General features: G+C 37.2%; 1 protein-coding gene across 1 annotated transcript in view; it reads left to right on the forward strand.

The window, feature by feature from the left end:
• Positions 1 to 25,825, forward strand: part of SORCS2 (sortilin related VPS10 domain containing receptor 2) — a 523,907-nt gene that overhangs the window by 475,111 nt on the left and 22,971 nt on the right. Inside the window, exons 15-24 of the mRNA XM_056490195.1 lie at positions 3,954 to 4,074; positions 5,355 to 5,488; positions 6,097 to 6,225; positions 7,880 to 8,051; positions 11,622 to 11,808; positions 15,613 to 15,746; positions 16,883 to 17,006; positions 18,727 to 18,839; positions 20,413 to 20,538; positions 25,152 to 25,251. Coding sequence (XP_056346170.1) covers positions 3,954 to 4,074; positions 5,355 to 5,488; positions 6,097 to 6,225; positions 7,880 to 8,051; positions 11,622 to 11,808; positions 15,613 to 15,746; positions 16,883 to 17,006; positions 18,727 to 18,839; positions 20,413 to 20,538; positions 25,152 to 25,251 — 1,340 coding nt within the window. The remainder of the gene's footprint in view (positions 1 to 3,953; positions 4,075 to 5,354; positions 5,489 to 6,096; positions 6,226 to 7,879; positions 8,052 to 11,621; positions 11,809 to 15,612; positions 15,747 to 16,882; positions 17,007 to 18,726; positions 18,840 to 20,412; positions 20,539 to 25,151; positions 25,252 to 25,825) is intronic.

The raw sequence follows: 25,825 nt of genomic DNA on the forward strand, positions 1-25,825 counted from the left end.
CTAATCTCTATCTATAATCCTGATATTTTCTAATTTCTCACTCTAGTGGGTCAGAATAAGCAACTTCAACATCTTGAATCATTACTTCAACAGAACTCTAGAATCATGGAATCATTGAGGCCAGAAGTGACCTCTGGAGATGATCTGGTTAAACCCATTAGCTCACACAGACCCACCCAGAGCCAATCACACAGAGCTATTCCCAGATGGCTTTTGAATATCTCCAAGGGTGGAGAGTCAGAACCTCTCTGGGCACCTGTAACAGTGCACCCTCACAGCAGAAATGTTGAATTCTGGTGTTCAGAGAAAACTTCCTGGGTTTCATTTGGAGTCTGTTGCCTCTGGTCCTGTCACTGGGCACCAGTGAAGACCTGGCTCCAATCCTAGCAAAGAATCTTCTTTGTACCTTCCCTCCAGGAATTTATAGACTTTGACAGTTTCCCCCAAGCCTTTCCTTTGGGCTGAAAGTCCCACTTGTCTCTTCCTCTCCTCTCCCAAGAGCTGCTCCAGCCCCTTCATCACCTTCACAGCCTTTTGTTGGACCCCCTCCAGTTCCATCTCTCTCAGGGGAGCCCAGAATTGAGCCCATGCAAATTCCCCAGCACTGAGGAGAAGGAATTAGAGAATCATGTGGCTGTATCTTTTAAGTTTTTCCTTGTCCTTCGTCTTTCTTGCCCTTCCTCCAGGTCTCTTTGAAGACAGCTCTTTACTCTATAACAAGACTCTGCATATATTTTGTTGTACTTCTCAGCTTTATCTATTCCAGTGAAAAACCCAATTCTTTCAATCATTCTTCATTGGTTGCATTTTCTAAGCAGCTTATGAGTCATTTTGCCCCTCTTCAACTTAATTTTTAGTGGGTCTGTAAATATGCATATAACATCCAAAATTAGGCACAATATTCTTCCAGAGGTTTCACCAGTGCCAAGTTTGTAAAAATAATTACCTCCATGTCTTCTATTTTCAATATAATCTAGAATTAGTCTTTCTTATTTTGCAGCAAGACTGCATTCTTGTTTTAATTCCACAAAATTCCCCAAGTCTTTTATTTGATATTTGAAAGTTATTCCCCATTTTTGTTTCCACTTTTTATGTGGGTTTGGGTTTCTTTTGTCCCAAGGAGTACTTTCTGCTCTTGGTTTTGATGTATTTAATAATTTTGATTTCTGAATATTGCTTCCATCAAAGTCCACTCCCTTCCTTATGTGTTACCTGCAAAATTTTTTGTCGTTTTTATTTGACCACAACTGTTAATGAAAATATTGACTGTGGAACCATCATATCTTTGTGATACAGATCTCAAAATATTTTTTATTTGATAACCACCTTTTGAAAATGGATTCTTTTAATTCAGTATGTATTTCCATTCCTCTTCACAGTGATTTTATCTGCACTGATGCATTCTTTTTTACATTGAGAACAATGTCAGCTAAAAATGTGTAACAGTTCTAACAAAGGTCAAAATATGCTACATTTTTTCCTTTCCTTTATCCACTAAGCCAGTTATCCTGTAAAAGGAGGAAATTACATTAGTTTGACATGATTTGGTTTTGATAAATCCTAGTAGCTGTTTGCTATCATTTTAATTATCTCCAAGGTGCTTAAAAGTGGATAGCTCAATAATTTGTTTGATATCTCTGTGGATATCAAAATTAATTCCCTAACTCTCTGAGCTCTGTTTTGCTGTTTTATATCTCTGGTTATATATACACACATAAATGTGTATGTGTGGTTGTGTATGCATATTTATATATATAAGCAACATGTTTCCTTTGCCATAGTTATTTGGAATCACCCTCATGAGGTTTCAAAGATCATTAATTATAGTTCAGAGATTATGTTTTCAGGAGAATGTCATTATTCTGTTCTGCCTTGAACTCAAAACACCATCTCCTTTCTTCCTCTCTCCTTGACTAATCTGCCTGGGATAGCTAACACAAATGGAGACAATTTCATTTGTTCTGTAGATAATACTTTTCTTGAGGCAGGAGTGAAGCTTTAAAAGGACTTGGCTGCTTGCACTTGAATGTATTTTTTAATAAATGAGTTAACAAAAGAAATGTAGTAAATTTGTGGAGTTTTGTGATGTCTGGAGCAGCAGTCACTGAGGTAGGTGGTTGCATAAGCACATGGTGAGGTCTGCCTTATGTTAGTACCTTGTATGGAGAAACAAAGATTTTAGGAAAGAAGTACAGGTATTTTGCATGCAAAAGACACTTCATGTCTGTCAACAAACCCAGTCATATTGAAACAGGCATTATGAAAAAAGCAAGAGACCACCTAAGTAGATATTTTATTGAGTATATAACTACTCAATAGTGAATAAGATTATATGGTGACAGCAGCTCTCAGGATCCAGCTGAACCAGAAAAAGGAACCAAACCCTTAGGCTCAATGAGAGAAGTGGGACCACACACCTATGTGCACATGCAGCCAGTGGACTGAGCCACATTTTTTAGTTTGTGTGTGTTGCTTCTACTTCTGAGCCATGGGTGCTTTTAGAAGGAAAGGAATTAGATGATCCAAGTCCTTTAATCTCAGAGCCCTACAAGAAAAGAGTAAGACATGCAATGAGTAAATGCATGTGTTTGTGTTTAATTAACTGCAGGGCTGGTGGTGTGGTTTCCTGTAAGCGTGGGTTGTCCAGACATTATAATGTGAGCAGTGTGGGCAATAACCTTTTGATATCTACATCTCTCTGCTGTGGAGGAGAAGTAGACATTAGAAAGGAAAGGAGGGAAATCTTGTCTCTGTGAACCATTTTTCAGCCGTTTTGTTAGATTTCAGAGCTGTAAGCCTTTTACCAGGGAACATGCTTCTTGTATTGCCTCTGTGCTGTACAGAATCAACCACTTCTGCTCCACTCCAGTTCCAATCTGAACCTGGTATTCAGGGCAAGAGAAATGACTGGGCATTGCACAATGCTTTTAGTAAAACTGTACTGTTCCTGCTGTGTCTGGATTTGGACAAAACTGAGGGCAAAACAAAAGGAATTAATTACTTTGGAGAATGATACTAAAGCTTGGAATATGAACTCTGTGCAGTATGAACTGCACAGAAATTGTTGGCTTCAAAATTAACCTTAAATTCTTTGGCAAGTAAGTCACATAAGCCTGATACAAACCACAAATACGTTTTCCTTATGCCCAAATAGAGTCTTTATCCTTTCTAATTTGTTGCTGGATGTCACACGTACCCATTTTGTTTTGGAAATAAAAATTCTGACTTAGAAAATGTTGGCTGCTTCGAAAGTACAGCTTGGTTCTTAAAGTGATGAGATTTCTTTTTTTTTTTTTAATTTTTTCTCCCCACAAAAATTCTACAGTTTGTGGCTGAGTTTTGTTATATATTGAATTATCTGATATGAAGAAGAGGCTCTGAGTTCTCGAGCACAATGTAGTGTATTCCTTAGAAATTAATACAGTATCATGATAATGCTGTGAGTTTGACAATAGCACATTGCCATTTGAAGACTGTAGGAATTAGCACAAAATCCTGCAACAAAAACACCTGAAGTAATTGCAAATGATAAGGAATGAGTGATAGAGCTGGAATGAGTGACTCTGGTGATCTGGGATTCTGCTCCCTGATCTGAATTTCCTGCCAAAATCTCAGAGCTCTGTCCGTTTCATACAGCAAGATAATCGACAAAAAATTTTGATTCTAAATTAGAAAATATTATTTCCCATTAAATTTCTGGATAGTTTGCTACAGAAAAAAAACCCTTCAATATATGAGTTATATCTCTTCATTGTAAAGTTTCATACAATTGTCTACTATTTCCTAACTAGACTCGTTGTACATAGAAGAGGAATAAAAGTGGAAGAAAAATTAATCTGGAACCTTTTAGCAGAGAACTATGACTGTGTATAGGAAAAGATAGGACTGAAATTTTGAATCTCAGCTGTATGGTATTTCTTAGCAGTAAGAGTTTACTTTTGGTTTTTGTTCAGAGTCTTTGGGCATATCAGCTACCGTTCAGACTGGGAACTGGTGAAGGTGGACTTCAGACCATCCTTCCCCAGGGAGTGCACTGATGAAGACTACGAGTCTTGGGACCTCACAAATCTACAGGTATTCATGGTTTTATGTTAACTGACAAAACTTTTCCATAGCTTTCAGATTCATGTAGAGTTGTGTGCTGAGAAAATGTTTCCAAATTGAGTTTGGATGCTACATCCCCAGCTTAATTTCCTTATGCTGATTTTACAAGAGTTTAAAGTGGGAGAGGATTTTGTGTTCCCTTTGGTTGTGTGATCTGTGTCCCAAAAATGTGGAAGTATATCTGGGGGTCTGCCATAGTAAGAGGTGGTCCTGCTGAATTGGGAAGTATATTCCATAAAATGAAGTGTGTAAAATATTGATTGAAGCAATTTCAGCATGCAGTTGTGTTCTGCCAACTTCCTGACTGCATACCATACTCATATATAAATTGCCATAAGTCCATTCCAGAAGTAGTTTAGGATCTCAGTGGACCAATCACATAATGGAGTCCAGTTGTTTTGGGTAATACCCTTTCTGCAGTAATGCACTAAGGCTGTGCTAATCCTCATGCTTTGGCCAAATCCACTTTTCAGAAGCTAAATTCTCTGTACAGTGTACTGATTAAAGAGACCAATATGAGGTGGATTTGTTTTATTAAATGGAATCCATCATATTTATTCATAATCATTCTAATTATTATGTTCTGCTTCTTCCACCAGGGTCAGTTTATTTTTTGCATACTACTCAGTGTTACTCGAGCTCTCATTTGCTAGTTCTCATGCCTAATTTTACACCTCGTGGTTGTGACTGCTGTGTGTATACAAAGAATGTTATGCAGATCTGAGCCTAAAGAATAACAGTATCTTGGGATACTGGCATTGAAATGTCTTTCAGAAATTAGAAATTACTAAAGTGACTTTGACAGAGTACTTGCAGCTGCCCAGTTACCAGTGGAGTGTGTATGGAGGGAGTTCATTCTGTGTCTGCATGGTTGGTGCTTCTTGTGGACAACCAACACGAGATATGATGATTTAGAGAAATTCAGCTATCTGAATTTGGCAGTCAGATGAAATTTTTAAATGGCCATTCAGAGCTTTGTACACAGGTTGAGCACTCATGAAAAATAAATTGTACTTGCATTTTCATGTGCATCTTCAGATTTGTGTCCTGGAAATATAGGCTATGTTACAACTCTATAATGACCTGTTAGTAGACAGCAATTGGTGTGAGGGCTCTCTATGCCTATATATCTGAGATCAGAGGGTTGATCAAGTTTATAGTCTTGGCAGCAAGACCAGCCTTTCTTGGTACAGCACAAGGCCTGTGTGGTGGAGGTTCCCTTGCACTAAGTCCTGTGCTGTGACATTCAGGGTGATCGTTGCATCATGGGCCAGCAGAGAAGCTTTCGGAAGAGGAAGATTTCATCATGGTGCATCAAAGGCAAAAGTTTCACATCAGCTCTCACATCCAAAGTTTGTGAATGTGTGAACACTGATTTCTTATGGTGAGTCTCTCTGTGGGCCTTTTGACTTCTTGCTAATGAATATTTACTTAGAGTTTGAGATGGGTTTATTTTCCTCCTTTTGCCTCTGCTCCTACTTAGTCATCTATTAGCAAATAGGCAACCTGATATTGAATAATGGGTTTCTTTTACACCTGCATTTGTTTAAAAATGTTGCCATTTTTAAGTACTTGTTTCACCTGACTGAAAAAAAAATTGTTGTTTTTCTCTATTGATCAAAACTTGAGAAATTACCATGGAATTAGTTTTAAAGGCAAGCAAACCCTTTCTACTTAAAAAAAAAAAGAATAAAAAAAAAAGTTTGTCTGAGTGTCAAAGGTGTCAAAGGAAACCTTTAAAAAAACCTTTTATTTTTTTATCAAGGGAGGTAATTTTGCAGAACTGACAAAGTAATTGCAACCAGTTTTTCCCCCAAGTTCACACAACTCCCATTGAAATTAGAACACAATTGGCTTCATCGACTTGTATGTTCATCTAGTAGAATAACACTGAAAAATATATTGACTTTGAAAAATGTAGTTTCATTCACCCCAAGCTGGATTGCAGAGTGAAGCAGGGATAGTACCACTTTTGGTGTTGATGTTTTTCAGTGATTATGGGTTTGAGCGCTCTGCACCTCTGAAGTCGGAGTCGAGCAAATGCTTTGCTGACTTTTGGTTTAACCCAGAAGCACCTCCTGAAGACTGTGTGCTGGGGCAGGCATACACCAGCAGCACTGGGTAAGCTGATTTTGCCTTTCAAGGGCTTGATGAGGCTTCCAAAGAGGAGGACAATATTTGAAACAGCAGCCCCACATGTGGTTTCAAAGAAGTTGGCATTTAAATACTTAAATGGAGTCTACAAGAGAGATGGAGAGGGACTTTATACAAGGACATGTAGTGATAGGACAAGGGGGAATGGCTTAGACTGAAGGAGGGAAGGTTTAGATTAGATAATTAGGAAAAAATTCTTTGCTGTGAGAGGGGTTGAGACACTGTCACAAGTTGCCCAGAGAAGCTGTGGATTCCTCATCTCTGGAAGTGTTGAAGGCCAGATTGGATGGGGCTTTGAGAAACCTGGTCTAATGGAAAGTGGCCCTGTACATGACAGGGGAGTTGGAACAAGATCATCTTTAAGGTCTTTGCCAACCCAAACCAGTCTATGATTCTATGAAATGTAAATAAGGCAAACTATAAAAACTGGGAAATGGAAAAGTTCTGATTCTGACTTAGAGCATGAACAGAAGCTTTCTACAGACTAATGAAAGAAATATAATACTTTGCATGCTCACAGCAGTTCAAAAATGAATTCATTTGAGAAGAAGAGGAGCTGTCTTTTCAGAATTTTTTTTGGTTTTTGGGTTCAGAGTAATTTTCAGTTTGGATCCAATGAACTACTTTGAGGAACTGGCAATATTCTCACAGAATTTCCAAGTTTTTCACTTCCATAGGGTAAGGAAGTCTGTGGAGAATAGATTCTCTTCCTGATCATATGGGACACTCAGAATCAAAGGAAAGCTTTAGTAACTATAAACAATACTGCATAGAATATACACTACAATGTAGTCTGACGTCTGTGCTGAGAATAACTTGCAGCTGGCATCTATTCTGGCTTATCATAACACCATCACAGTCAGTTGTGGAGATGAGAACCAAATGCTGAAATGTCCAATCTGGCAATAGAGTCACAGTCTGTGTATATTTACCTTTCTGAGGAAATGCTGCCTTTTGGGTTGTGGCTGACAGCTGTGATATACAGAATGGGAATTCAAAAGAATGAAACATGACTCTGATTTTAAAGGATATTTAAAAATAACACACCTGTGTGAAAGCAATCTGTAAATAATTACTGTACACATCCGACTGTTTCATTATTAGCACTTTAAAAGTGTGAGTCCTTGCACTCTTTTATACTGTTATATTAAACAAATGCTTTAAGTGTTTTAAGGAATGAATAGATTTGAAAGCAGCTGTTAAGCAATTAGTTCTGGGTTAATGCAGAAGCTGTTTGGTCTAATTTCTCTGATCTTTGGGATTTGAACCAAGAGCATTGAAGACTTGGATGCCAGAAAAGGGGATGGCAGAGAGGACAGCAGACTGTGTAGGTCCCCGAGGGCTAGTCAGGCATGTTTCTAAGTTGGAAAACAACTCTTCCAATGCATTCAAGTGAAATTCTCATCATGCTCCTGTTTCTTCATCAGGTTTCTCCCAGTAAAGGCAATGCCTCCAATGAAAGTACTTGCATTGTGAATTGGCTTTAAATCATTTGCAGTCTTGTCTGTCTGTGAACCCAAGGAAAATGTAGTAGCTAAAATCACACATGTATTTGGTGCCTTTGCTGGCATTCTTTTGCTTACCTCCAATTCACTGTGTCCACTGTTTACTGTTTTTGCAGGTACAGGAAAGTTGTTTCTAATGTGTGTGAAGGTGGAGTAGACCTGCAGCAGAACTTAGCACACCATATGTGTCCATTGACTGCTCCCAAGGGACTTCAGATCAGCATCAGAGGAGAAAGTCTGGCTGTCAGGCCTGGGGAAGATATCACCTTCATTGTCCAACAAGAGCAGGTAGTAATGACCATTGGCTACATGGAAGTTCAGTCACTGATTTTAGGGTTAGTTTCATTCCTACCTGTTTTGCTGCTGAATGAAGAATATTTTGTGCTTGAGACAAAGATTAACAGCTTTCTAAATAGTGAGACTTGATTTCAAGTGAATGAGACAAGCCAGTAAACTCAGAGAACATCCAGATTCTACCCACAGAGCAGGATTTGTCTCCTTAGCAGAAAAGGCAGTGGTTTCTTGGAAACTCAGAGTAACTGGATTACAAAAGTCTTCTTGGACTGAAAATTTCAGCTGCTGTATCAGAGAAGAATAGATATGCAGAGAACATTTAATACTCGGGTTTGGATATTTTTGAGAATCAGCCTTTCAGAGAGGAATGAGGCAAATCTTTATAAAAATCAACAAATAGCTGAGCATAAGAATATTTATTATAAATGTTGTGTTGCCACTAGATACGGGGGGTTTTCTATTTATTGAGAGACAATGCCCTAAGGCCCTGACCAACAGCAGCAAGTAACTTTTGGATGAATTTTTTGCCATGGGTTTGTTTTCTCACGCTCGTTTTTTACCATTAGGCTATAACTGCTCTGCTCAGGTTACCAGAGTCTTGTAATCCTGGCTAACCCCACTGGTTTGCAAGAACTTGAAGAAAGTTCACACATTCTGGCCAACCTGTGCTCTATAAATCAAGCCCTTGGGATTTGTTTCTGTAATAGAATCAAGAGGGTTACGTGCAGAGCACTGGGCTGCTTAATGCTTCACAGGCTCTGTGTCCCAGTGCGTGCAGTGCCCCAGCACTTTGTGTGGCAAGTTCTGCTGCCTTCTCCTTTTAGAGTTTGTTTGGAAATGTTTATTGTAAGCCTAGAGCATTTGGTTATAATTTGGATTCTAATGATTTTGATTGGCATTTTGACTTTTTTCCTACTGAAGCTTTCATGAATCTCTGTGGCAATATGAAAAACATTTAAAATTATTCACAAATCTTCAGAAGTAAGGGATTTTTAAGAGAATCCCTTGCTGTGTTTTTTGGTGTAGTCTTTGCTCCATATATCAAAGACAAAGACAGATTTAGAAGAAATGTAGCAGTTTGGTGCCCTCTATGGCTAAGAATATTATTGAAACTCAAATATCCTGAGCATTGTTTAGAACTTAATCTGTATGTCAAAGTCTAATGAGAATTCATAACAATTACTGAGTTTAAGAAACAGCTCTACTACAACAAACCAAAACACATTACTTTCTCTGGTGAGCAAAATTAATTTGCTGGTTTCTGAGAATGTATGTTGTTAGGTGCAAGAATACCAGACATCAGAGAGTGAAGGAAACAGGCTTCTGGTGCATTTGGGCAGTTTGCAACTTTCCTTATAAATAATAATAACAAATAAATACATATCATGATCAAAATTTTTCCCAAATGTTGTTGGATAAATATATGAATAAATAATGTTCTGAAAATTTCCTATATTTTATGGAACTGGAAACCCCAATTCCTTATAGATTTAGCTGCCTTTTCCCTTTGTCAGTGTTTTGCTGTCTCTCCATTCTCTCTGTCTTTACTGGTTAGGAAATAGAAATACCTTGGCATTTTGAAGATGGCACACCAAAGAAGCTATTAGAATAAAACACTAAGAGACCTTCCTCTGCTGTCTTTCAATGCTGGTTTCTGTCTCATCTGGGAAAAATATGTGTGTATACTTGTTAGCATAAGTGCACAAGAACTGTATGCAAGCTAATGTCATCTAAAGAGATTCCACTTACCAACACATTGCTGGCAAGGAGATATCTCTTTTGCTTTAAACTTTAATAATATACTATCTCCTCTGCAAAATTCTACTCTTCTGTTGTCAAAGGAAAGATGTTATTTGGGAAAACTATTCATAGTGAAGAGGCTTTCACAGTCCTTTATGTGTCTTGAAATGTAGTTCTTAGGTATTTGATAATCCTACATGTTTCTTATTAAGGGTATTTTTTACATTACATGCAATGTTGTTTCATATGATGAAACACGGAAAAAAATCAAATAAATACTGGAAACTAATAAAAGGAGGAAATAATAGTATGTTTTCCTTCCTTTTGTAATGGAAAGGTACATAGGTCCTAGGCATGATACCTCTTTTGATTTTCAAAGAATCATAGAAATATAGACTGACAGGTTGGAAGGGACCTCAAAGATCATCTGGTCCAACCTCTCTTGGAAAAGTATAAGACAGGGTACCTGTCCTGCTAAATCTTAGAAGTGTCCAACTCTGAGTAATTCACCAGTGAGGAGATTATTGCAATCACTGATCGTTGTCATTGTGAGAAGAATTACATAAGTGCTGCCTTTTAGGATTAAATTTTGAAATAAAGCAATTTCAGAGAGTGGCTTTTGGAGAAATTAAGTGGTTTTTGAGTACTTTAATGTCAATCCTTTTCTGCTTTGACGGTCTTCTATGTCACTTGACCAGCATTTGGGTGTATATATTCCTTTCCTAGAGACAGGGAAGTTTTTGAAATCAATTCTTGTTTTCACAACAAAGAGGCTTTTCTATGAAGCCTGGTCCTGCAGCCTGTCTGAATTGCATGGCTGTGATGTCCATGATCCTGCAAGCAAGCAGGAGCATCCACACTGCTGGACATAAGGAAGCAGGGAACTCACTCAGGCAGTGATGCCAGTAGTATTGAGAAAGTGTTGCTGCTCACAGCTAAAATTAATTTTCCTTTGACTGCATCCAAATCACCAGTTCATGTGGCACAGGCCTGATGTGTCTCTTGAGCAGCCATGCCATAACATGAATGATGGTCATGTTTGTCCTTTGACAGTGGTATCAGTCTTGTGGTACTTTAGGCCTGAGTTTAGGAATACAGTGTCACTTAAAGGAGCACTTAGCAGAAGTGTGATTAATTATAAAATTCCATGAGATGTTTGACATGACAGAATTATTTGACTGGACTTTTAAACTGTTTCCCAAACTCAGGTCAGTGATCTGATTCATTAAGCATGCATCTAATTTTGCACTAGAGCATGTTAGTTCTTGGCATGCTTTTAGCTTGGTATAATGCTCTACCCCTGTGTGAAGATCCCAGCTTAGGTCTTAAAGGCCACATGGTTAACACTAAGAAGGTGTGGCTGGAAGGTGTCTAAGCCAATTAATTTTATTTTATAATTGCAAAGGCTAGAAGCTTGTGGGATGAGTAGTAAATTGCTAAAATAGCAATCTTCAGTTGCTTACAATCACATGAGCATAACTTTTGAACCGGGGGCTGCCCTGCATCATTGTGTTACATAATGTCCAGCTGCATTAAGAGAGGAGTGATGGTTTCTGTGCCATACAACTTGGTTAGTGGTCTGGGATATATAATATTAAGGTAGCACCTTGCTCTGTAAACATGGTATTATCTCTATTAGTGCACACAGCATCTGTTGCACTAATGTAATTGCCATGGCAGTAGTGGTTTTGCTGCAGCTGTTGCAATTGGGTCAAGATATCTGGCTGGGGCAGAAAATACTGTTGTGATTCCATAAAAGAATATGAACACGTGTCTATTTTGGTTGTGGCCACTTCAGATATTCCTGATGTGTTTTCCTGTTAGGGTGATGTATTGAGTACCAAGTACCAGGTGGATCTTGGGGACGGCTTCAAGGCGATCTACGTGAACCTGACGATGACGGGGGAGCCCATCCGGCACCGCTACGAGAGCCCCGGCGTCTACCGCGTGTCGGTGCGCGCTGACAACGCGGCCGGCCACGCCGAGGCCGTGCTCTTCGTCCAAGTCAGCTGTGAGTCAGCTCCTCGGTTTTCCCACTTGTGCCTTTCTGGGAAAACCTCATGTCAGCTGTGAAGTAGGAAAGAAAGTGACTAGTCACAATTAGGAGAAAGCAAATTTTTTTCAATATCCTCCTGTGTGTTGTTAATGCAGAGGCTCGTAAACCTAATCCAGTAGGAGGTCAGAATTAGTTTTGTTTGGATTTGGCAGAAGGATGGTTTACTAATCCTTTAAATAACAACCATGTCTCAGTATAAATTTCAGTTTTGATCCATCTTCCTGATTCAAAACCCCTTGTCAGTCTTAGAAGTGAAAATTTAGTACTTCAAACTGTGTCTTTGTAAAGCTTCCAGTTGCAGTGTAAAGCAGGTTAACAGACGTGTTGGGAAACGTATGAGCTCTTGTGTGATTTTAAAATGTAGTCGAAATTTCAATGGTTCTAAATCTAAATTTTAGGTAGTTTATTCTCACAGAGTTTTAAGTGGTGCTTGGATATGACTTCATGTTTGCAGGCAGTATTACTTGACTTATACTTCTCTTCCTCTCCTTAATTAAGACTGAAAAACCCCAATCAAACAGATATAAAATAAAGAATAGCACTGCCCAGGGAATATCATGCACCATTGCAAGCTTAATGTACCTCAGTCATCTCATAACTGCAATGAAGAGGAGAACTCAAAAGTGGAACTGATTTTTCCTCTTCCTTTGAGAATCAAGACAGCTATTGCCTGTTTTCAGATGTGTCAAAAATTCAGAAACTAGTAACATCAAAGGAAAAGATACTCATCTTGCATTCTCCAGGTGTCTGTTTCCCTCTGTTGTGAGTGGTGTGTCTTCCATCCTAATCCCAAAGCAGAGGAAATCACTGGAGCCATATACCAGGTTGTGCACAGAGCCATCTGCTTTATGTCAGCTTTTCTAGTGACTGCTGATATTTATTTATTTTGCTAGTCAGTGTCCTTGAGTTCAGAGTTTCCAGTTCTTGTTTGATTAGCAGGTGAAGCCAAACACATTCATGCTGAAGACCAACCTCCTGTTAATATCAAGCAGAAAGAATCAGAATCAGATTTTACACCTCAGTTTCATTATCTCTTTCTCTGTTGTGTTTGTTTTTTAAATCATTTGACAACTCCAGAGAGCTCAGATAAATTACTTAGGGCTTCACTGTTACTTTTTAGAAGCTTCTAGGTGCTGAGAAGTGGAGTAGGCAAAGAAATAGTAGATCTGTACAAGCAATGAATGGAAAAAACTCTGTGTGACATCCTTCTCTCCAAGAATAACTTCTAATAACAAGAATAACTTCAGAGAATGACAAGAAGTAGCAAGCCCTGATAGAAAGCAGAAGACTTACTGAAAGTGTGCTTTTAATATGGCCTATGTTAGGATAGACAGTAAAACTAAAAAATGTTGATTTTCTTCTGTGCAGCAGATTTTAAAATTGCAGAAAGCAGTTATTCTACACAAGTAGATGACTGGTGCATTAGGGGGACGGGTGCTGAAGTGCAGAGGCAGCAAAGCCCTGGGGCAGATGTGATCCCTTCCTGAGCCTGCCTGTGGATGCTGCACAGGGACTGGCAGACTCATGGAAGTGTGTTACACAGCCTGCTTGGGCAAATGCCTTCCGTGTGATTTGATCTGTTTAAATTTTTTCAGGTAAATTGCAAGATTTGAGGAAATTAGTTGGCACTAATTAAACTGCAATTTCTACATTTTAGTGAAAACTAATAGCCATTAAGGGACATTTTTCACTGTGGAATACCATGAAAGCAGAAATCTCTATAGAATCCTGCTTCCAGGAGTCAGCACTCTCCAACTGATGTATTATTCCCAGGGAATTTTTTTCAGAGGCAAATGGTAGAGGAAATATTTTTCACTCCTGCCAGGTTGCTATGGGATACTCTGTAATGCAGGATAATTATAAGACTTTTGGCCTGTCATCCAAATCATGCTTTCTGATGCAGATTAAACAATCTACAACTTTCTAATGAACTCAAAGAGAAATTACAAATTAGAATTAGCATAAATGAGAGTAGGCAACTATAAAGGCCCAAGAACTCAGAATAAAAAGGACTGAAGAAGAACTACATACATTAATATATATGCTGAATGCATTTTATTTTTCATGGAACCATGGCCTTTATAGTGTGGAACTTTGAAAACTACTGAAATTTTAATTTAGTTAAATAGAAATCATTTAACTTCAGTCTTAATTGTACACACTTAAGGGTGCTATGAAGCTTGTTCAGATGCATTATGGAATTGAGTGACAGAGACAAGCAGAAGGATTTGCAGTAGAAACAATAAACTTAAAATTACAGTCATCATTCAAGTACCAAAAAAACTTGGCCTCTAAAAGTTCTGGAAAAGAAACTAATCTTCCTCAGGAGCAAAGCCATATCTCAAGGTGATCAGTTTCCTCTGTGGAAACACAACTTTATGGCAAAAGCAAAATTGTTTCTCAGATCCTTCCAGAAGGAAGATCTATATCTAGGAAGAAAAAATTTAATTAAATTCCTAACATTTCTGAATTTTCTTCAAAACACCATCACTGGAGAAGCATTTTTGCTCCTCTGGAAGGTACTGGAGAAATAATTTGGTAAAGCATCCAACATTTCTTGAATTCATGTAGGTGGTTAAAGAGTTATTGGAGAAAATGCAGAGTGAAAGTAGAGCCTTACATTTGGATGAAGCACCACACAGACAGGTGAAGTGAGGTGGAAAAGGAGTTTGGACAACTTGCTCTCAGAAGTTCAGTCAGTTTAGTCAAAGTGAATTAGAAGTGAACAAGCAATGACTCAGTTCCTGATACAAAATAAGAGAAATACTTTAGACCTATAAGTTTGCCCTGAGATGCAAAAACCTTGAATGAATTAAAAGATACTTAGAATGGAACAGAAATGGATTAGTATTCATTCTGTGTAATGAATGAGTGTTGAGCTATACAGTGGTTTTTTATCCCAGGTGGTTGGTGCAGGTGAAGAAGTTAAGAAATTCTAGTTATCACATTTACTGTTAAAAAGCTTTTACCTTCAGACATTCTGATAAAGATATACTGGGAAACCTCTGAGGGAAAGATTTTCTTTCAACACAGTTATTGTACTGTGAAACAGCAAAACACTAATAAACACAACACTTACAAGCAGATAAAACTGTTGTAATGATGCATTTCTTTTAAACAAATAATAATGTTTATGGTTTTGGTAGTTCAGAAAGGAATAAACTTACTCTAAGGCACATTTTGGAGTCCAGAGGTTATCCATTTTGATTTGCAAATAAATGCTCCCCTGATGTACACATCTATTTTAAAGCATGCATTAATGAGATTTTTTGTGTGGTGTGAGCCTAACAGCTGATATTTTATAATGAAAATGAGTAGTCAGCAGCATTCTTTTTCAGTTTTCTGCTTTTCCCTTAGCAATTTGAGATTTGTTAGATTTCTATTCATTTGATCTTTTGTTACTAAGTTAAAAAGGAAAAAAAAGCTGAGATTGCCTTTTACACTTTTTGACTGGAATATTTGCTTATGTGTTCTAGAATTGGACGTGAATTGGGCATGAGAGAAGTGCATTTTGTTGATCTGTCTTACTGCTTTAAGATTTTGTATGAAGGGTTTGGGTGATCTGGGGGATGTTTTTTTGGTTGAAATTGGGTATTTAAAATTATGTCCATAGCTTTCAACACGGATGTAAAAGAGGGAAGAAAAGAAGGGAGGGAAAAATAAATTCAGGACCTTATGGTGGACAGGTGGGAGGTTTCTGGGGAAGGAGATGTTAATAAATGGATTCTTGTTCAATGATATTTTTGGAACTTTGTTCAGCTCCGCTCCAGGCTTTAAATTTAGAAGTGGTTCCAGTCATTGGGAGAAACCAGGAGGTGAACCTGACAGCCATCATACTGCCTAAGAACCCTAATCTGACAGTTTTCTACTGGTGGATAGGAAACAATCTTCAGGTACACAAATGGTTTTGACTGAAATTATTTCAATCTCTTTCCAGTTAAGTTTGTCCCTTTCATTCAATTTCTAAACTGTTTTCTTGGTGGGGGGAAACAACAATTTATTCTACTTTGTTACCTGTGAAAAAAACCCAGCTACTAGAAGGGGATGGATTTGGGATCATAACTGGTGAATGATAAAATTTGGATTTATGCAGTTCCTAGCTAATAATGTGATGTAAATTAAAGTGCTAAATAAATAAATAAATAGGTTTTTGGTTTGATTTTTTCATTGTATAACTATTTTCTGGGAGTCTAAAATAGCTGTCATATCAAAAATAAATGTGCTATCTTAAAGGGTAGGCAAAGCATTGAGGGCACTCAAAAATCTAGTGTTATTCATTTGGGGATCAAAGTCTATATAAAAATGTCCTAGAGCATTAAATATCCAAGTATTTCTATTGGGAATATTTATTGTCTAGCTGGGTTAATTTCTTTTAAAGTAATTTTTTCAGTAACAGATAAGTAAAATATTTTCTTTATGAGGCAGACTAAGTGTGACAGAGGAATGCTTCAAATAAGAGCAGTGAACTTCCTTCTTGTGAATGTGCTGTCTACCATAATCCCAGCCTGTATCTGTTCATCATTATTGACTTTGCCATTGCAAGAACAGGCAGAGGCTCTTGTGAAGGGTTTTGTGATTCTGAAGGACGTGATAAGGGAACAGAGTATCTCAGCTCCACCTTAGAGGTTACTGTGGGCTGGTGCTCTAAGCTGTCAGCATTAATCCTTTTGACCCTGACATAACCTACATTTTTGAGGTGAATTACTTGCTTCATATAATCTTGTAGAGATTGTTGAGTCTCCCTCAGACTCCATTAATTCTAGTGGGACCTAACTGAAAACCTAATATTCAACCAATTACTCTAAAGTAAATATTTTCCTCATCTGGCTACTATTCTGATTATACAGGATGCTTTTAGGGAAAGAAAAATTCTATATTGAAAATTATATTTGATTAATTTGATAAAATATTGAAAAATTTAAATTTTATGTGAAATTTTTTTGGTGGTATTTTTAACAAGTCTCTTCCAACACTGTTCTCATGGCTCTTGCTGAAATTCTGTTTTCAACTGTTCTTTGTTTTTTCAAAGCCTCTGCTTACATTGGAGAGTTTTCTGGTGACAACATTTGCTGAGACAGGTGATGTCAGAGTTACAGTACAAGTTTCCTGTGGGAGCTCTATGCTTCAGGACTCAAAAGTTGTCCATGTTTTTGGTGAGACATTTGTCTTTTTTCCTTTTTATTGTTTCATATGTATTTTTATTGGACCTCTAAAACCAGCCCTACAACAAGTGTACCTATTGTAAAATTATATCCAATGCTAGATTTAATTGTTATAATTAGAGGCATGAATGGTCACGAAATAACTCCACAAAGCTGAACAGTGAGATTGTATGGGAGGTGCAATCTCAAACATTTTGTTTCCATCACTTATTTTAAATGTTACTTTGGTTCCCAGATGTTATGTGTTCAAGTAGTATTTTGGCCTGTGACTAGTAAGTTTCCCAGAATTTGTAAGTAAGGTAGTCTAAATACCTCTGAAAAAAAAGAAAATTTAGTTGGGTATATGCTCTCAGCATTGAAAACCACATCAAATAATTGCCTTTTATCACAATATGTCACTGTTACCTTGATGTTTATCTGAGATTTTGGATCAAATATAGCTCTGCTGTAATTATTAAATAACCCTTCAGCTCTTGTTCTACACTGTACCCTGGTGTGGCTTTTTTGTGTTTTATGATGTGGTGACAAGGCATAATATACTGTGGAAAATGCAGTGCTGGGAAATTATTTGCATTTGTATTTGTGCTGTCACATGTGGGAATTGTGATAAGTATAAAAGCTTTTATTTTAATGCAGAGCTAAAAGCCTTCAGATATCATGCAATACAAGATGTGATACATCTCTATTGTCTGAAGAAGATTCTGCTATTTTTGCTTTTAGTACACTTGCTAATTTGAAATAATGACAAAACTCCTACTTATGCTAAATGGAGCTTTTATGAACCTTCTCCTTTTCCAAGATAAATGGATACAACATTTATGCTGCCACTTATAAATACATCAGCTTTTTTAGAAATCTTTAGAAGTATAACCCTCTTAGTGTGACTACATCAATGGCTTTATCATTTCAGTGCTCCTTTTGCCAATCCTGATATCAAGAGCATGAAAGTGCTGGCCATCAGGAAAATAAAGCAACTTTTGAAAAAGAAAGCCATCTTAAAACAAAATTCTGTTGGAAATACTGGGGGAAGCAGGTTTGACTTGCATTTCAAAGGTTCTCTATCCCTGCTTTGCATTAAGTTCCCTAGGTTTTCATCCAATAATCCTGAAGGGAGAAAGGGAAGATTTTAGACAGTACTTTCTGAGGATCAACCCATTTCTGGTATTTTGGATTTTTTTGACAATATCCAGAGAAATATTGTGGGTGTACCTTTGTTTTATTTTTTCTTCAAAGAGGGAAGTTTTTAGTCTTTGTCATAACAGTTATATTCTTGCTTTCATATCTAATTTATGGCATAACACATTCATTTTATATGGAAAACAGAAACATGTAGTGGAAAAAACCCCACATGCTTATGATTCAGCAAGAACAAAATCCATTGGTACATTATAATTTCAAATAAATGACTTCTTTTTAATACTCCCTGATTGACCTAGGGAAAATTATTGGGAACATTTTGACCCCAGAACATGTAAGTAAGTCTGCTTTATTTCCTTTTCTTCCTCCTTTTGTAGTCTTTGGGCAGAATTTTGATGATGTTGGTAAAAATACAGAAAGAAATTGAGTGCCTGACAACAGAGAGCAGCAGGGGTCCTGGATACTGCAGCGCTGCGCAGCAAAAAGTGCTAAATAGAGACTTTTAGCTCTATCAAACCATCAAACCCCTTTTGCAGTCTGGTTTATTTCTTGCTGTTTCTGTTTGTTTTCCTAGATCATTTTCATATTCTTCCTCTGAAGTTTACAAAGCATCTGGACATGTACAACCCCGACATCCCGGAGTGGAGGGAGGACATTGGGCGGGTTGTGACGCGACTTCTCGCAAAGGTGCTCGTTCAGATTGGTCCTGATGTGTTCCCTCACCAGTCATAAAGACTGATGGTTAAGTTAATACCTTCTCATTTAGAAGGTATTTTAAAATGGAGGCAGAGCAAAATAATAAATTGAACCTCATGAGCCATATTTCAAGCAGGTTTGAGCCTAGTGTCACGTTTAAGTGCAAGCTGTCCCCAAGATGTTGTGACACAGACAGTTTAGGTCTAACACTGCCTAATTGGCAATTAATACTAAGTACTGCTCCCTGGGATTAGGGATAGACATATCAGCAAACACTGCTGATCCAAAGCAGGAAGAGTTAAGTAGCTTAAATGTGAGAGATTTAGAAGCTAAGCAATGTGTAATATAAAAGACATCATCATTGTGTAAAAACAAAGCAGAAAGAAAATATTTACAGTGCTTGTTCTGTAACTTTGAAAATTATGTATAATATATAGGCACACAATTTGTACAGCTGTTTTTTTAGAGCATGTTCACAAAAGAAATGTGGCTTGGGAACAGCTGAATCCTGTAGGTTAAATCAAATACAAACTATGCAGTAGTGCTGTGGCTCTTCAGGCACACACTGCCAGCAACTGAGGGTGCACACATGGCTTTCATGAGGGCAGTAGCACTGAGATACAGCTTGATATTTTTTATAAAATATTTGAATTTTAAATCACTTTGCTTTTCCTGGATTTGCAATTGTGCAAATCAGGTTCTAAACTTTTTGACTTTATAGCAGTTCCTGCTTTTATTTTTTTGGGATTTTTATCAAATGTCAAATTAATTTCTTGCTTTTTTCTACTTAAACTCATTTCATAATGAGTTCCACAGTGTCAGTCAAAAAATATTTGACTCCCCCTATAAAATAGCTCTCTCATTTTAATAATTACTAAAACATTTACCAAAGTATATGAACAATTTAATGGAGTTTCAGCATCTGTTTGAGGAAGGTTAAGGAAAAGGCCCAGGGTATGGTTTTTAGAATTGTGTGGCTGCATTGTACAAAACATGGAGAAATTTGGGACTAAAAGCCAAACTATTATGAAATGAGTTACACTTGTCTTTCAGGAGGGTATGAAGGTATTCATTACAATTTCAGGAATTGAACCTGAGTGTTAGTCTCACATTGGAAGACTTCACTCTGTCCATTAAGCACCTTCTTAAGTAACCTTCAAAAGCTAAAGTTAGCTCTAATGAATACACACTTCTAAGTCCATCCTGTGTCTGAGTGGCCCACAAAGGATCCTAAATAACTTAGGAATTTTTTTTTTATGTTACCTCAGAAGTGCTCAGCCATTGCAGAATTTTGACAAAACCTGAAAACCTCTTTGTTTTGCTTCTTTTTGTGATGCCACTGAATTACTTTAATGCAATAACAAGACTTAAATCTTTCAATATTCAAAGAGCAGCTCACATTTCAGTACATTTATGTGTTGTTCATATGCTTTGTTCATGTTTCAGCTTCTAGTGGAATTCCCTTTAAATATTGAGCATCTGAGCACCGAAGTCTAAAAGCCATATGTGGAGTTATTTATGTATTTTATATAAAACACAAAGTGTGCCTTTGTTGTCTTCACAGGAGACCAATATACCTGAGGAAACACTCATGACAGTTGTGAAACCTGGCCTGCCCACAGCTGCTGACTTGCATGTGCTACTACCAGCAAATCAACCAAAAAAGAAGAGAAGCATAACCAGTGACAAGGTAACCAGAGCAAGGCACATCTGCCTAGACCAGTCTTCTTCCTGTTTTGCAATAAGTGGCTGTGCTCTCATTGTCTTTCTGTGAAATTAAGAGGTGATCCCTGCCTGTGTAAAGATCTCACTCCCACCTGACAAGATACATGTGAATGCTACAGCTGTGTCTGCTGTGTTTGACAGTGTACAGGCCTAAATCTTTCTGGAATTAATTTCTCAAGAATTTTTAATATTGGTCTGTGTTTTAAACAGAAACAGCAGTGATGCATGTCATTCTATGAAGATCCAGTATAGCAAAGAGTCTCTGCACTGTCTTCAGAAGGAAATAAGATTTCAGGTCCAAACAATCCCAGTACCTTAGTCTTTGACCCACAGTGTACAGAGCATCAAGCATTTTCTGCCCTTGTAAGAAAATGTCCTTTTCAATTGGTAAGAAACAAATTTAGTAAACACAGGATTGAAAATCAGACATTAGTTTCTCCCTAGTTGTTTTCAAATCCTGTTTCTTTCATAGCAAAATACTTCATGGCAGTTGAAAACCAGAAGACTGTTTGGCACTTACAATTTATTATATTTGTCCTTTTGCTGTGATAGAGAAGAAACAAATCCCAGCTCTGTGCCTGTTCCTTGCAGTTCATGTCCTGCCAGTTACAAAGAATCAGTGTAAGGTATCCTTAATTTAGAAGGGCATTTTACAGCTTTTTAAGACAAGGTCACAGTCTCCAAACAGCTGGAGAAGTAGGTAAGACAAAGCTCTTCATATTAACACAAACCAAATAGATTGTGTTTGGAGTTCATGAGAACCTTTGGAAGGTCCAAAGAAGTATGTTGAAGTTGTCCAAGTGTTTGAACAGGTGTCTGACATGAAAATGTACAGAATGTGGTGTGGATGCACAAAGTTTTCCACTTTTTGGCAGAAACCCTTACTGTTCTTTCATGTAATCATAGTGAGAATTCGTGGGAGTCTGAATTCCAGATTATGTTGCTGGAAATATTTAATTTCAGCAGGTTGTTTCTTTTGTAGAGATCAATTAATGAACTAAGCCTTTCAGCCAGGGGAATATTACCACTTCAAAATTATTTGAAAATTTCCGTTTCTTGAAGAAGCAAGGTGAAGCTTCTGAAAGAAATTCCTTATTCTGAGCCTCTGGGGAATGGATGTGTTCAATAATTTAAGGAAACTAATGGTGTTAGATTCTTTTGGTTGTACAAACATTTTACTTCAGTGTAAAGTGTTATGCATATTAGTTCCCTTTAAATCTCAATTTCTGTATTAGTGCTGTCCTTCAAGGCAGCTTAAAGAGTATCAGTTAAAATCAGTTAAAATGCTGTCTCAAGGTTTTTTTTATGTTTGTGTATGAAACATCCTGTGAGTTACTTTGAAGCATAAAGAGGAGTAATCACATGCTGGAAATTATTTGGGAAAGCTTCCATTCAGTGGGGCTATTGGGATGTCACAGTAGTGTAGCAGGACACAGTTTTGTAATTAGTTCTCCAGTAGGAGCCTGCAAAAGTTTTCTGGAACTAGAGGAGCACAGGGAGGGGAAAGTAATTGTATAATCTAGAGAATAGGTGTACATTTCTGACATTGCTAGGATGAACCAGGACAGACCATGGTGTCTGGGGCTGGAGCAGAAACAAGGGAGACAGGAGCAATTACAGCAGCCTGTGCTGTGCAGTGATAATGAGTCAGGTGCACCAGTCTCACATCTCAACACCAGTTGTTTTATAGAATACAGTGCTGTAGAAATGTACAGCCAGTCTTCTTATGACTACTGTCTACATTTCTGTTTTTATATTATTGCTAATGGACATTGTTTTAGATATTGATAAGTACATATAAGTTTGTTGGTTTAGACTTGAATGGCAAAAATTTTGATAGAATGTGTTATGTCAGAATCAATTGTGACTTGAGAAATATCCTGAAAATATACTCTATATAAATAAACTTAGAAGCAATAGCTTCTGGTAAGTCAACTAGAAAATACTCATATTGTCATATGTTTAAAGATTCCTTACATTCCCTGCTGTTACTAGAAGAGAATCCTGGAGGATTTTATCATAAATCACTGGAAGGATGTGCTTGGTCTCACTGCTCATACCAGTTCTCAAAGTCAGTGTTGTGACACTTTTGTGAGGACTCAGCAATGAACAATGTTTTCTGCACATTGGGAGGAGGTGTCCCTGATACCCTTAACTTAGTTATAAAATGTCTTTCCTTAAAGAGAACCTCTTTGTTCTCAGCTGAAAACCTTTTATATTTGGGAATATTACATTATTTCAGAAAGATTAGAGGCAGTTATTTCTTGCTCAGGCAGAAAACACCTGCTTGCTGGAGTTTTTGTTGGTGCTTTACAGGGAGTGTTGGGATGTGATACTGTTTATTAGGCTAGTCATGTAGAATATGAATCATTACTGATAAAAGTAGCCATCAATAACAAAGATGGTAAGTAAGCTGACAGTGCAGTAGGAGGAGCCTTTTGGAAAATTCTGAAATTTTATTCCATTCTGACAAGAGCCCTTTTTGTTTCAAGTATATGCAGGGAGAAATAAAAGCTGACTGTGATTGAACCTGCTTTCAAGAACAGAGAAATTTCAAAAGTATTCCATTCTAATTATTGACTCCAGAGAAGACTTGGTTGCTTAATTTATGCACATCTATTGCATATCTAATGTCAGGTGGGATAAGTCCAGTTGAAGGAGTCAATTAAAGTGCAATTAAACTATAATCTGGAAGACAGGGGCTCTGAGGAAGATTTCTATCCAGACAAACTACTTCACAAAAATTCCCAGTGAGTTGCTTTGACAAAAAGGAAAACTCAGAACCCAAGATGTGTAAGTGAGTTTGAATAGTGTCATTATTTTTCATTCTTTTAAATCTTATAACACAGGAGCCATTGTGTCCACATTTTCAAATATTGTCATTGTAAAGGATGTAGAAAAAGAAGGTAGAAAATTCAAATGCTGGTATATGAACCTTAACTTAAGAAGTCTAGAGAGGAGCTTCAAAGGCCACTTTTGTTTTTTAGAATGCTGGAGAGGTGGCAGCACCACACCCAATAAATACTTTGAGGCAGAGAAAAAAACAAAAGCCATGAGCACTGAAAAAAACATCAGTCTATCAGTGAAATAAATAAGCCAGAAACTTTGGCTGGATTCACATGAGATTGAAATTTTTGACCTGAGGACATGTTGTTCATATAGATTTGGGTACCAAGCCAGCTTTGGGGAATTAAATAGCAAAAAAGTCTTCATGACTTAAGCAAAAACTACACCAAATATTGGGTTCCTTACGAACCTGCCAGGAAAATATAAAGAATCAAAAGTTATGAATCTCAGAAATTTGATTTACTGGCTGTAATTCAGATTAACCTAAAGCAGTTGTCTCTCTTACACTGTATACCATGAACATATGAATGAACCTGGATTGATACAAAGAAACTTTATTTCATTGATAGAAGCATCACTTCAAAGCCTCCTAATCAGTGGATTTGTCATATCCATTTTCTTTTCAGGCTTTGGGCAACAAGATAAATACTTAGGAGCTGTCTGCTGTAATTGTCTTGTGAAATAACTGAAGCCATGCTCACTTCACCCTTACATTGAGTCATTCCCACATTAAAAAATTTAATAAAGTCAGTGCAATAGCTTCAGAACTTAGGTATTCCTCAAAAAGAATGATGATATTTGAACTTTTGTATAGTGTCTGCCCATAATATGAGGGGGACTACAGGGATTTTTATCCATTATACTTCAAAAGCTTGTCAAAGATGAGCGCCGTAATTGATAATATTGTAAAAGGAGTTACTTGTGAATGTTTCATGGATATAAAGCAAATTTCTAATTTGGCATCCTCTGGGAAGTTGTGTCCCAAATTATAAGGCATAGAGTATAAAACTATCTTTGATCTTTTAGAAAATTGACCATGTTGAAGACACAAGCAAGTAGAAAGTATAATTCAGACAATTTGTCATCTGGGGTTAGGATGTGAGGGTATATTTAATGGTTCTGCTCCATAAAAATATGAGAGACCATATTTCACTATGCTCTATCCACTGGAGGAAAATGGGAGGAATACTGATTTTTTTCCACATGGATGAATGTATATATTTCTGGGAGTATTGTTAAAAATTAGCTATAAATGGAATTCATTCCATTCTGTGTAAGGAGGTAAGGTAAATTATGACATGCAGTTCATTATTAAATAGTAGCTACTTTTCATGGCAAGAAATCCAAAGTGACATCACAGGTTTTCTTCTGATAGGTTAGAAGAATGGGAGGTTTTTAATATGGATTATGCATTGTGTGAGTTATGACCCAGGTAAACCCAATAGTGTGTGCAAATTGCTTACTGTCTGTGACATACTGGGTAAATGTAAAGACTTGGGTAATCCAAAAGAAAGATTTGCTTATAAAATTGTGACATTTTCAGCTTATATGCCTTCTGAAGTTTTGCTTGGTTTTTACATATTGAATTTCTTTTGGATTTCAGCTCATCATTGACAAGTGGTTTCACCAGCACTTGGTGAAAGAACCAGAGGTTTTCCTTTTTAAAACATTGGGTGTCTCAAAGTGGAACAGAGTACAAGACAACTGACATTCTCTCTGTTGAATTTTCAGAGAATAGCAGCTATAAAGCAGGCCCTGAATGCACACAACATCAGTTTCTTTCTGAGGGGAGGATACTGGGTCTTAGTGACTTTGGCTGACTCCAGTTCAGGTAAATATATTAAAAAGCTATCAATAGATCAACTTTTGGATGCCTGTTCAAGTTCTGATAATTTAAGGAGAAAATCTTTATGTCAATATAGATGTATACATATAACATGTATGTATATACTTGGTACTTGTTACATATAAATTGACACACATATATGTGATTAAATATATGTATATAAAATATATATATGTATACATCTCTATTTGGTCATTATTAACAGTCACAACCAAATAAATATTTTTTTGATGTTTTTATTTTGTCATACCTTGCAATTTGTATCACAAGCTCCTTGTTTTTCCTGTGTAACCACACATAAAGTAAATATCTCCATTGTACAAAATAGTGTCCTGAAGGATGAGCCAACCAGACTTCAAAAAACTCATGATCTGGTGATCTAGAACTTCTTTGCCATATATCAGCCATTAACTCTGCTGCTGTAACTACCTGGGTATAACACAAGGCTTGCTGCATCTCTGCCATGTATCTCTGATCTTCTGGTCAACTAATGGGAAGGTTGCTGTAGGGTCTCCTACTTTGCTAGTCCTGTTCTGAGATAAATTATGCTTTTTCTCTG

Source organism: Oenanthe melanoleuca, chromosome 4 (genome assembly GCF_029582105.1).
Source record: "Oenanthe melanoleuca isolate GR-GAL-2019-014 chromosome 4, OMel1.0, whole genome shotgun sequence".
Taxonomy (NCBI): domain Eukaryota; kingdom Metazoa; phylum Chordata; class Aves; order Passeriformes; family Muscicapidae; genus Oenanthe; species Oenanthe melanoleuca.